Source organism: Myxocyprinus asiaticus, chromosome 38, assembly GCF_019703515.2.
Source record: "Myxocyprinus asiaticus isolate MX2 ecotype Aquarium Trade chromosome 38, UBuf_Myxa_2, whole genome shotgun sequence".
Taxonomy (NCBI): domain Eukaryota; kingdom Metazoa; phylum Chordata; class Actinopteri; order Cypriniformes; family Catostomidae; genus Myxocyprinus; species Myxocyprinus asiaticus.
The window spans coordinates 30,057,317-30,070,632 of NC_059381.1; the positions used below are offsets into that span (position 1 = coordinate 30,057,317).

The 13,316-nt window shown below is 39.0% G+C and overlaps 1 protein-coding gene across 2 annotated transcripts in view; it reads right to left on the reverse strand.

Annotated features, from left to right (window-relative positions):
* LOC127428855 (rab proteins geranylgeranyltransferase component A 2-like) overlaps positions 1 to 13,316 on the reverse strand; it is a 101,887-nt gene that overhangs the window by 39,655 nt on the left and 48,916 nt on the right. For both annotated transcript variants that reach the window (XM_051677494.1, XM_051677493.1), the window contains exon 9: positions 7,755 to 7,832. In XM_051677494.1, the coding sequence (XP_051533454.1) occupies positions 7,755 to 7,832 (78 nt within the window). The remainder of the gene's footprint in view (positions 1 to 7,754; positions 7,833 to 13,316) is intronic.

Sequence of the window (13,316 nt, forward strand, 5' to 3'; positions counted from 1 at the left end):
ATCCTTGAAATGGACTTTCACAACACAATAAAGGGGCAAGAGAGCGTCTCCCTCCCCTTATGAAAAGCCAAGCCTCCGAATAAACCTCCCCCTACTCCCAGATTGACTGCAGGACAGATCTGTTTATGTAAATGAAGATTTATTTACTCTGGAGGAACTTGCAGAGGAAGTGGAGGGTTTCCAATCAATCGTCAGCCAATGGCGTGAAAGAAAGCAATATGGGATACACTTCACAACACTAACACACCTGAGGGCTAAGTCTCTTCCAAATCTAGCGAACAATCTACTAAATTACGTTTACAATTCAACACTAAATATTGCACAATGGCCTGGGGCAAGTGTGTATGATTTTTTTGGGCAGTTTACAGAACTGTCAGTTGCCCTATTCATTTTCACAACATCTTGCATTCGTTGATCATATACGTGTGTTTTTATGGCTTTCGATTGAAAACATTTGGTATTGTGTGGTTTATTAAAACTGTTGTTGTAAATTCTGATGAATTATAGGAATAGTCGACCCAAAAATGAAAATTTTGTCAGAATTTACTCATGACATTCCAAACCCGTATGACTGACTGACTTATGTGGAACACAAAAGTAAAATTGCAATTACTTTCCCAGTCCGTCTTTTCAATACAATGGCAGTTGATAGTGACTCACTTTAAAGATTAATGGGATAGTTAACCAAAAATTTTTAATTCAGTCATTGTTTACTCACCCCTGTGTTATTATAACCCTATATGACTTTCTTTCTCTTAACACGAAAGGGAGAAATTGTGAAAATAAATTGTGCTCAGTGATGTCATACAATGTTAGTTTATGGTGACCACCTGTTCAAGCTTCAAAAGAACACAAAAGTATAATTCAGAAGTCTAATAAATTATTCCATGAGACTCATGATTGTTATGAAAGCATATTATAAGGTTTGGTGAGAAACAAACTGAAATCGAATGTATTACTTAGTGAAAATGTTCACTGACCATTAATCTCCTTTGCACGTTCATTACAGGGCACGAGAGCAACAGTTCACGCAGCTCCCTCATGACATTGGGGCGTTCAAGTGAAAACTAGTTTTGTTATCTAAAAACAGGTCCGACACAGCGATAACAACAACAGAACAAAAACCAGACAACAGAACTTACTAAACATGTCTGAAGAGTTTGTAGTCGAAGAATTGATGCATTTCTATGCCCAGCCTTATTTTGTTGAACGGAGTACTCGAAAATCAAACAGAAACATAGAGGCGGCTACAGGCAGCCACAGTCAAACCGTGTCCTAACCTGACAACGAACGACATGTGATAAAAGTTATCTTTCCTATGTTTATCAGAGTTTTATCCTAACCAGTCATGACACATTCTATCAATCGCTTGTTTTCTATTTTCGCCATTGCGCGAGTAACTCTGTCTGCTGTGAACTGGCACTGGTCCAAAAACATTCTCAGAACAGTATATTAAACCAGCATCTCATAAGCTGGTAAAAACTAGTTGATTTTGGCCGTGAATGTAACACCTACCGCATGTATTTGCGGAGGTCTCACTCTCTTCAGGTCCATCACAAATACTCACAGGTTCAGAATGGAAAAGAGGTGACAGACATTCCCGACTTCATCTCTCTATTTGATTTAGGACTCTGGTTGAAAAAATAAGGCTGGGCATATAAATGCATCAATTCTTCAACTACAAACTCTTCAGACATATTTAGTAAGTTCTGTTCTCTTGTTTTTGTGCAGCTGTGTTGTGTTCTGTTGTCGCTATCTTTGTGGCAGACCTATTTTTAGATAAACAAAATTAGTTTTCACTTGAACCCTCCATGCCGTGAGGAGGCTGCATGAACTGTTGCTTCGTGCCCTATCATGAACGCGCACAGGAGATCAACAGTCGGTGAACAGTTTCACTAAATAATACACTGATTTAGGATTGTTTCTCACCAAACCTATCAATCATGAGTCTCATGGAATAATTTATTAGACTTCTGAAGTAGTCAATGCCATTCGTGCAATCAAATTCCAAGTCTTCTGAAGCCATACGATAGGTGAGATTTAACTAGAAATTATGTCATTACTCAGTGAAAATTTTGACGTCCATTGTTTTACACGAGAACTTGCACTAACAACAACACAAGTTTCCTTGCATTCTAATATTTTCACCATATGTCAAAGTTTTCCAACAAGTGTTGACATCTTCATACTTTCCATCTAATATTGCAAATAAAACCTAATTATTTTTTTAAATAATTTTTAAATATAAATACATTTTTCAGATGTTGCTAAAAATAAAATGTAGCATTTTTTTTTGGGGGGGGGGGGGGGGGGGGGGGTTTGGCCAGTAAGAAATTTGGAATCTAAACTACTGTCCCGACCGGGGCCAGCAGACATGTTTTAATCAATTCTGAAAAATCTGGGAAATGTTTTATTTTTCAATGTGTTTTGTCATCCGTTTTGTACTTGGAAGTGGAAGGAGTTTTATTTACAGGTGCATACGTTTATTCTGTCAGCATGCATCAAGCACTGAAATAGTGCTAATGATTCCATTTCACTTGCAACCAAGGCCAGTGTTTGCTTTGTACATCACCATAACCGTTCATAAATCGCCTTCATAAACCACATCAGTGGTCTCTGAGCCAATCAGCCTGATAACCTTGCACACGCATGCTTTCAAACTCATTTGCATTTTATAAACTTCTCTGCAAATGGGGTTTGGTGTAGGCTAAACAGATCATATGCCAAATGACACCGTGATGGATTTTACAAGCAAGAAACTTATTTGTCTTTGTAAATATCGCAGAAAGCAGGGTGCCATCATTTTATACCAATCAAAGAATTGGTGTACATGTGAGGTCATGTATGGATTTAACAGAAGAACAAATAAATACTTTGATTAAATAACAGTGAATAAAATTAATAATGTTCTATAAACCTTTGCTTAATTCTTATTATAAGACACTTTTTAACTAAACAAAACGTAAAATATTCTGAAGAAAATGTAAATGGTGCTTGCACATGTAACACATGCCAACACAATGCTAGGATGTTCAGGGTGTTTAACAGGGTATTGCTATCCTGTTGCTAAGCTGTTGTGAGTGGTTGTAAATGCATTGCTAAGTGGTAGCTAGTGTTCAGGGTTGTTGCTAGGCCCAAGTCAATAGAACCTACCCCCCCAGTCTCTATGATATTCTGGTCCCTACATATGGCTCATGTCTCTCCTTCAATGTACTGTAAATCTATGGGATTTTTAGCCTGGTGAAAATCATACAGCGAGTCAGTTATGATTAAAGTCAGTTTTAACATGTAGTTACTGTATTTTGGTAACATTAACATCATAATAACAAGACACCAATAAGAAGTGGATTTTATCACTAGACAGATCCCAGTTAAAGACAGCTGCTTAAGGAGTGACAGGAGAAATCATAACAGACCAGTCAAGCAATTGAGATATTTTAGCTGTGTTGACCGCTAACAGTTGTGGGACAAATGAATTCAGACACGTGATTGAAGTGCCTGTCGTGGCGGTAAAAAAGTGGACAGTGCTGAACACACCTTGGTATGGAGTGGTAGGTGGGATTTGAGGGTCTGTAATCCTCCACTGCATTATTAATCTGGCTCTACCCTTTTCAGCTTTATGTCTGTAATAAGAGCAGACATAGGGCGGTAATTTATGACACCAGGGAAATTAAAATCATTGTTCAGCCTGCCAGACACCTTGCCAGTTTTTTTTCTTTTTCACCTTCATGAACTTTTTTTTTTTTTTCATCAATGATGTATGGTGCTAACATCCAGTGCAGAGCTGGATCCAGACGGGCGGCTCTGGTGGAGGGCATGTGCGATCCATGCCCTCTTACTCTAGGCCAGAAGTTGCAGGCCAGATTGTACTAATCGCCACCTTATGCAGGCCGAATTTGTTTTATTTGTTAAACCTTCATAACATTTACATCTGACATTAACATGTGTTTTTGGTGATCAGATAGCAATTGGATAGCACTTGACCAAATCAAAACTGAAACCACATTCGAAGGTTGTCAGGAATGGATTTAATACTTCGTAGAGCTCCCTTTTGCTTTAACAACAGCCATCAGTCTGTTTAGATATGTCTCTACTAGGAAATATTTGCCCGTTCTTCCTTGCAGAATTGTTCCGAGTTCAGTTAACTTGCGGGTGAGCGGCGATGGACTGTTCTCTTCAAGTCCATTCACAGGTTTTCTACTGGATTTAAGTCAGGGCTCTGACTTGGCCACTCAAGAACTTTGAACCTATCCTTAAGCCACTGCGTTGTTTTTTTTGTTTTTTTTGGCTGTGTGTATAGGGTTGTTGTGTTGAAAGGTACTCTGAAAAGGTAATCTGATAAAGGAGGATTCTGATGCCATGTGGCAAAAGGTTTTATGGTCAGATGAGAGAAAATCTGAACTTTTTGGAATTAACTCCAAGCGCTATATTTGGAGAAAACCAAAAACAGCAAACCACCAAGAACATACCATAACTACTGTGAAGCATGGTGGTGGCAACATTATGTTGTGTGGGTAATTCTGTTCAGTGGGACTGGGCAATTAGTCAGGACTGAAGGAAAAATGGATGGTGCCTTGTATGCCCAAATTCTTGAGGAAAATCTGTGGTCCTCTGCTCCACAGCTGAAGCTGGGAAGATGGTTCAACTTTCAGCACGACAATGACCTTAAACACACAGCCAAAAAAAAAAAAAACAATGCAGTGGCTTAAGGTTAGGAAGGTCAAAGTCCTTGAGTGGCCAAGTCAGAGCCCTGACCTAAATCCAACAGAAAACCTGTGGATGGATTTGAAGAGAGCAGCTCACCCGCAATTTTACTGAACTCGAACAATTCTGCAAGGAAGACTGGGCAAATACTTACCAATTTAGGTGCACGAAGCTAGTAAAGACAAATCCAAACAGATTGAAGGCTGTCATTAAAGCAAAAGGTAGCTTTACGAAGTATTAAATCCAGGGGTATGATCACTTTTCAAACCCTGTTATTCTAGTTTTTCATCTTTTATACATTTTTGGAAAAGCTGCCTTATTTTCTGTTTTTTGTTACTTGAATGCTGTCAAGCAAAATTTGTAAATAAAGCTGGGATTTTTTTTATTATTTTTTATAGGTTTTGGTTTCAGGCTGTAAGTCCAAAAAAAAAAAAAAAAAAAAGACAAAAAAAAAGTGACTATTCCAAAGGGGTATGATGATTTTCTAATATCCAGATACGAAGTGCATGTTTTGCCAGGTGTTAGATTACATATACAGTACATTACTTACTACTTACTTTACTGGATAACTTTACCTACAATAAACCATCTAAAACCCTACATTAACCAAAAATTTGCTCAAACCAGCCCATCTGGCACCAACAATCATCCCACGGTCGAAATCACTGAGATCACATTTCTTCCCCATTATGATGGTTAATGTGAACATTAACTGAAGCTCTTGACCTATATCTGCATGATTTTATGCATTGCACTGCTGCCACATGACTTGGCTTATTATATAATCGCATGAATAAGTAAGTGTACAGGTGTACCTAATAAAGTGGTCTATGAGTATATATTACCCCTAATATTTCTCCTTGTACAGTACCTGTCCATGTTTCCATTATTGCCGTGAGCAATTTGCACAAAAATTACAGTGGGGAAATGAACTGTGTTGCTCTGGGACAATTGTGTCACTCATAGACATTAATAATGACATTAATTCGGCACTTGCACATAAGCGGACGCCGAATGTTGCATGCACTTAAAATAAAGGTTGTACTGCTAGATACAAGCTAAAACATGCAAAACAATAAATGAATGTCCTGTATACCAATATAATCAATAAACACAAATGTCTGTAAGCATAATGGGTTTTTTTGCTTGTTTTTTTTAAATCGTCACACGGGCCGGATTAGACTCTGGGAGTACTCAGCCGGCAGGCCATGTGTTTGACACCTCTGCTCTACACGATGCTTTACAGACTGAGTTCCAGGTCTGACAGACAATATGGCTTGGAGCTCTGGCAGCGCTCACCCCCGACCCTCACCAACCCTGGTCAGGCAGGGTTTGGCTCCAATCCATTATGGATGAAAAAAAACTTGCCTTGAAACTTCTAAGTGCTCCAGTTATATGGAGGTTCTCATTCTTCCTGGCATTGATGGGGATCAGAAGAGGATGAGAAGGTGAAGAACTTAAATTATCAATTAAGGTCATCTTGGTTGTTTGTCGTATGCTACGTTAAGTTTTGAGGAACACTTCCTGCTGGGCCGCTCAAGTAGAACTGACAGAGGAAACGGTTGATGGGTTCCAGGGACAGATGTCAAATATCAAAACTGACCTCCATTAAATTACCTACTAAAGGAGTAAATCTTGGGGTGGGGCACATTATAAAAAATATTTGCTTGGCTCATGAATATCAAGTATGTGACATGAGGTTTGTCCAGTAGTCCTACATGATTTGCTGAACTGCAGATATTGGTAATTAGGCGTAATAGCCATACTATGAGTGCCACTTATGCGTGGTATTAAAGTTTAATGTCTTTATCGTTTTATGCAGCTAGATGCAATATCTTTCTTTGCACTTCAGCAGCCAAAATTAAACTGAAAATATATTTATTATTTTCCAAAAAATTGGGCACTTGGAACATGTTGTTACAAACCTATATGACTTCCTTCCATGAAACACAAAAAGATATGTAAGACCGAAAGCCTCAGTCACCATTTACTTTTATTGTATGGAAAAAAAGATTCAATGAAAGCGAATGGTGACTGAGGCTAAAATTTTGCCTACTAGTTTCTTTTGTCTTCCAGAGAAGAAAGCAATCTTACAGGTTTGGAACAATGACATTACATGACTGAATTTACATTTTTGGGTGAACTATCCCTTTAATACCAAAAACGTGAACACATGTGTAAGTCCCTACCCATGCGTTACATCCAGATGAATCCAAGCCCCCTGGATCATTCACCAGCAAGATGAAAGAAACCCAATATAATGCCGAACAGAAGGCCAAAGAATAAGAGAGGAATAAAGCGAGAGGGGAAAAAACCCTGATCTAACCTAGTTTATGACAACAATCCACCTTTGAAACTCATTAAAGGCCTTTCTGGTGGGGCCTGACGCACATTATCAGCACAGATTAATCAAGGGAGACAGGAGATGAACTCTCATTTTTTAAGCGGCAGCAACAGAGGGCTTTTTTGTCTTCAGATGAAAATCAATTAGTGGAGGTAAGGCCACGAGGAAAAAGTGGCATCACTCATCGATGGCCCAAGTGGCAGAGTCTGTGATTTGTCTTTCGAGTTCGGCTGCTTAAGGGGGGCTGGTACTACCGTCTCCCTGAAAATTAATTCCATATCTATATTCCAAATACCCCCCCGCCCCCATTCACTCTTGTGCGCCATCTCTTGGCCTTGTTTTTTAAGTACCATGTACACAAATGAGCTCCGATCAACCTTGGGATACTGAAGTAGGGTGAACATAGCTGAGAAGGATGTAAATCTACTTTCTGTTCTGTTCATTTGTGTGTGCAGTGGGAGATGTGAGTTAATTCACACTTTGTCCATCCCACTGATACCACCTGCAACCAACTAGCAAGTAGCAAATCATGGTTCATTGGTGTGATGCAAACTAAAGGCTTTTGCTAGGGAACAAGCCCTTTACTTCCTGATTCAAAAGAAAATACGTCAATATAAAAACTGTGTTCAAGCAAATTCACTAGAGTTTAAAATGTGTTTTTAATGTAGAGTTAATGTAAGTAGTGAATCAGTGGTGAACTACTTACTTATTAGATGCCTTGTCCACAACCAGGCACTGCACAGAGTGTCGCAGACAATAAATTCCTCCAAACACGGCACACATTCTGCGGGAGGGAAAAATTCACACCTTACACATATATTTTTTTCAAAGTATATTCAATCTGAATGGATGATCCAAACACCCATAATTGCAGCTGATGGCATGACATTAAATAGCCTGATCACACCATGTCCACATGAAAAGGACAAAATACAATTAATCTGACAGGGCAAAATGTCTCCAAGATCCTAAAATGTGTTACTTCACAACTTGTTGTCATTAAAGCAACTTAATGTAAGCATAGAAACAGGCCAAAATGATTGGAAGATTTTTTAAAAAGTAAGGGGTACATTAAAGTTTGTAAAAACCAGATCCAGATGCAATCTATACCAATGTATATACATTTATAAAACAATTAGTTCTGACTCTAAATTCAGATTGGATGAGAAGCATTCAAATGAGTTGTAAAATAGTTTAAAAAGTTTATTCTGGTCATTACTATTATTAACTAATTTATTAAATGTAACTATTTATTGAACATTGGTGTCTTTTATCATAATGCTGTATCTGCCTTTTTTAAAAAAGCCACTTAGTTAAGAGAGTTTTAGATGAAAATGCCCTTAACCATGATAAAATCACTGTAATGTCCGGTCTCTTCAATATATCATCCATAAACACTCACTGAACTTTATTAGGAACACTTTACTAATACTGTGTAGGGCCTCCCTTTGCTCTCAAAACAGCTTAAATTCTTTGTGGCATGGAAACATTCCTTTGAGATTTGTCAGCTGTACATTCATGCTGCGAATCTCCCATTCTACCACACCCCAAAAGTGTTCTGTTGGATTCAGATCTGGTGACTGGGAAGGCCACTGAAAAACAGTGAACTCATTGTCATGTTCATGAAACCAGTCTGAGACGACTTTTGCTTTATGACATTGTGCATTATCATACTGGAAATAGCCATAAGAAGATGGGTAAATTGTGGCCATGAAGGGATGCATATGGTGAGCAACAATACTCAAATTGGCTGTGGTATTCAAGCGATGATTGATTGGTATTAATGGACCTAAAGTGTGCAAAGAAAACATTCCCCACACCATTACTCCACCACCACCAGCCTGGAATGTTGACACAAGGCAGGTTTGCAGGTCTATGGATTCATGCTGTTGGCACCAAATTCTGACCCTACTGTCTGTGTGCCTCAGCAGAAATCCAGATTCATCAGACCAGGACACATTTTTCCAGTCTTTATCTGTCCAGTTTTGGTGAGCCTGTGCCCATTGCAGTCCCAGCTTTCTCTTCTTGGCTGACAGAAGTGGAAACCGATGTGGTCTTCTGCTGTTGTAGCCCATACGCCTCAAGGATCGAAATGTTGTGCATTCTGAGATGCTATTCTACTCATTACAATTGTACAGAGTGGTTATCTGAGTTACCATAGCTTTTCTGTCAGGTCGAACCAGTCTGACCATTCTCCGTAGACCTATCTCATCAACAAGGTGTTTCAGTCCACACAACTGCCGCTCACTGGATGTTTTTTGTACAATTCTGAGTAAACTCTAGAGACTGATGTGTGTGAAATCCCAGGAGATCAGCAGTTACAGAAATACTCAAACATGTCTGGCACCAACAATCATGCCACGGTCGAAATCACTGAGATCACATTTTTTCCCCATTCTGATGGTTGATGTTTCACAAGTCAATAGACCATATTGGTGGAATGGCACTGTAATAATGGCAGCCAGCTACAGCAGCTCTGTGTCCTTTTCTGTTGTTTGTTAGTCTTTTTAACATTTTTGTCATTTTTATATTGACTTTATTTTAACTCATAGACATTATAGAACAATACTACAAACATAATGATGCTAATGTAAGCGGTTTAATTATTTTTGCACTTTTCGCAATACTTTGCTTGTTGTGCCTGAAATTTATGGCGACAGTCACAAGTGTATTATTTACACGCACCACCAGCTGATCGCGTTACCGAAGCCTACACTACTCACCAATGAGAGACCATCAATCCCGGAGGAGATAAGGAGGAAATGTTGGGGCCACAGAGCCAGAGAGCTATGGAGAGCGAAGAGAAGGATTTTTAAGCCATATATGCCGACCATCATCATGGGGAATGTAAGATCCCTAGCGAAGAAGATGGACAAGCTGTCAGCATTGGGGAATATAGGGAATGCAGTATTATGTGCTTTACTGAGGCGTAGCTGCACGAACATATACCGGACTCTAACACTACAGTGAGCGGCTTTCAAACAGTGCGGGCGGACAGAGACACAGCCATGAGCGGTAAGAGGAAAGGAGGGTGGCTCGTGGTGTTTGTTAACAGCAGATGGTGCAATCCTAGGCATATTTACGTGTGATGAGGAGGAGGGCGTGGTCAGGCCGTGATGGAGCATGGCCGGCGCTGAATCAGCTGATCAGCGGGAGAGCGAGATAAGGGGCAGCTGGAGACGCCAGTTCGAGAGAGAGAGAGATGCACGTGGCTGTGTTTCATGTGTGTCTGTGTCCTTATGTTTTATGTTGTTTAAAGTTAATTTATATCATTAAATTTTATGTTTACTGTTCCCGCCTCCTCCTTGCCCATCCTTACCTGTTACACTATGTTAAGGAAAGTTTATGTAGCCATGACATTGAACTGATTGCCATGGTAATGTGTCCTTTCCATCTATAATCTGTGCTACTGTTTACATTCCCTCTACAGCAAGCATGGAGGCAGCGTGTGACGTCATACACACAGTCACAGTGAGACTCCAAACACAACAACCAATCGCTTTCATCACTCTACAAGCTTGTTGTCAAGTGTCAACCTCTGACTAACAGGACAGTGAGGAGATGGACCCAGGAAGGGGTTGAAGATCTGTGTAGCGCCCTGGACATCACTGACTGGGATGCGCTGTGCGAACCACAAGGGGATGACATTGTCAGCATGGTAGACTGTGTAACTAAATACATACTATTTGGCATGCTTGTTGAAATGAGGAGCACCTTCAGCAGTAGGCTAATCCTACCTCGGTGAAACAGGGAGTGCTACAGAAGGTTATCTGTGCCTACTGCCATAAGATTGTACAATTCATCCCCCATGTGCAGAGGCACCACTAACTTTTTGGAGAACATGCTGGTAAATTAGCAACCCCCCAACCTACACCCAAAAACACTCATCTTCATCACCACATCACACACACCTATATTGTATAATGTGTAATTATCTTCTGATGTCATTTATTTATTTATTGTATTATTATTTGTGGTACTTAATGTGTATTCTATAGTTTTAATGTTTGGCTGCTTTTGCACACTAATTTCCCCACAGGGGATTAATAAAGTATGTATGTATGTATGTATGTATGTATGTACAGTTGAAGTCAGAAGTTTACATACACCTTAGCCAAATACATTTAAACTCAGTTTTTCACAATTCTTGACTTTTAATTGTAGAAAACATTCCCTGTATTAGGTCAGTTAGGATCACTACTTTATTTTAAGACTAAGAATAATAGTAGAGAGAATTATTTATTTCAGCTTTTATTTCTTTCATCACATTTCCAGTGGGTCAGAAGTTTACATATAATTTGTTAGTATTTGGTAGCATTGCTTTTAAATTGTTTAACTTGGGTCAAACATTTTGCGTAGCCTTCCACAAGCTTCTCACAATAACTTGCTGGAATTTTGGCACATTCCTCCTGACAGAACTGGTGTAACTGAGTCAGGTTTGTAGGCCTCCTTGCTCGCACATGCTTTTTCAGTTCTGCCCACAAGTTTCTATCAGATTGAGGTCAGGGCTTTGTGATGGCCACTCCAATACTTAACTTTGTTGTCCTTAAGCCATTTTGCCACAACTTTGGAGGTATGCTTGGGGTCATTGTCCATTTGGAAGAACCATTTGCGATGAGCTTTAACTTCCTGGCTGATGTCTTGAGATGTTGTTTCAATATATCCACATAATTTTCCTTCCTCATGATGCCATCTATTTTGTGAAGTGCACCAGTCCCTCCTGCAGCAAAGCACCCCACAACATGATGCTGCCACCCCATGCTTCACGGTTGGGATAATGTTCTTCGGCTAGCAAGCCTCACCCTTTTTCCTCCAAACATAACGATGGTCATTATGGCCAAAAAGTTCAATTTTTGTTTCATCAGACCAGAGGAAATTTCTCCAAAATGTAAGATCTTTGTCCCCCATGTGCACTTGCAAACTGTAGTCTGCCTTTTTTATGGCAGTTTTGGAGCATTGGCTTCTTCCTTGCTGAGCAGCCATTCAGGTGATGTCGATATAGGACTCATTTTACTGTGGATATAGATACTTGTCTACCTGTTTCCTCCAGCATCTTCACAAGGTCCTTTGCTGTTGTTCTGGGATTGATTTGCACTTTTTGCACCAAACTACACTCATCTCTAGGAAACAGAATGCGCCTCCTTCCTGAGCGGTATGATGGCTGCGTGGTCCCATGGTGTTTATACTTGCGTACTATTATTTGTACAGATGAACGTGGTACGTTCTGGCATTTGGAAATCGCTCCCAAGGATGAACCATACTCGTGGAGTTCCACAAAATATTTTTCTGAGATCTTGGCTGATTTTTTCTGATTTTCCCATGATGTCAAGCAAAGAGGCAATGATTTTGAAGGTAGGCCTTAAAATACATCTGCAGGAACACATCCAATTGACTCCAATTAGCCAATTAGCCTGTCAGAAATGAATTGGCTAATTGCCTAAAGGCTTGACATAATTTTCTGGAATTTTCCAAGCTGTTTAAAGGCACAGTTAACTTAGTGAATGTAAACTTCTGACCCACTGGAATTGTGATATAGTCAATTAAAAGTGAAACAATATGCCTGTAAACAATTGTTTGAAAAACGCTAAAACAAAGTAGATGTCCTAAACGACTTGCCAAAACTATAGTTTGCTAATATGAAATCTGTGGAGTGGTTAAAAAATGTGTTTTACTGACTTCAACCTAAGTGTATGTAAACTTTGGACTTCAACTGTATGTATATATGTATGTATGTATTTATCTATCTATCTAACATTAACTGAATCTCCAATCACGTATCTGCATGACTTTATGCACTGCAGCCACACGATTGGCTGATTAGATAATCGCATGAATAAGTGTACAGGTGTACCTAATATAGTGCTCAGTGAATGTATAAGAACAGGAGAAATACACAGTTTATCTGCACATACTATACAGTGAATTTCAAAAGAATGAGACCACTTTTTTCCAATAAGTTTCCATTTGTTAACATTAGTTAACAACATTAGTTAACATGAATTAACAATTAATAATACTTTTACTTACTTTTGCATTGATTAATCTTAGATAATGTTCATTTTAAAATACTTTATAGAATACATTTTAAAATCAAAAATAGTATATTTTAACATAAGTTAATTCACTATGAACTAACATGTACTAACAATGAATAACTGTATTTTTATTAACTAACTTTAACAAAGGTTAATAAAAGCTATAAAAAATACTGTTCATTGTTAGTCCATGACCTAATGCATTAACTAATGTTAACGAATAGAACCTTATT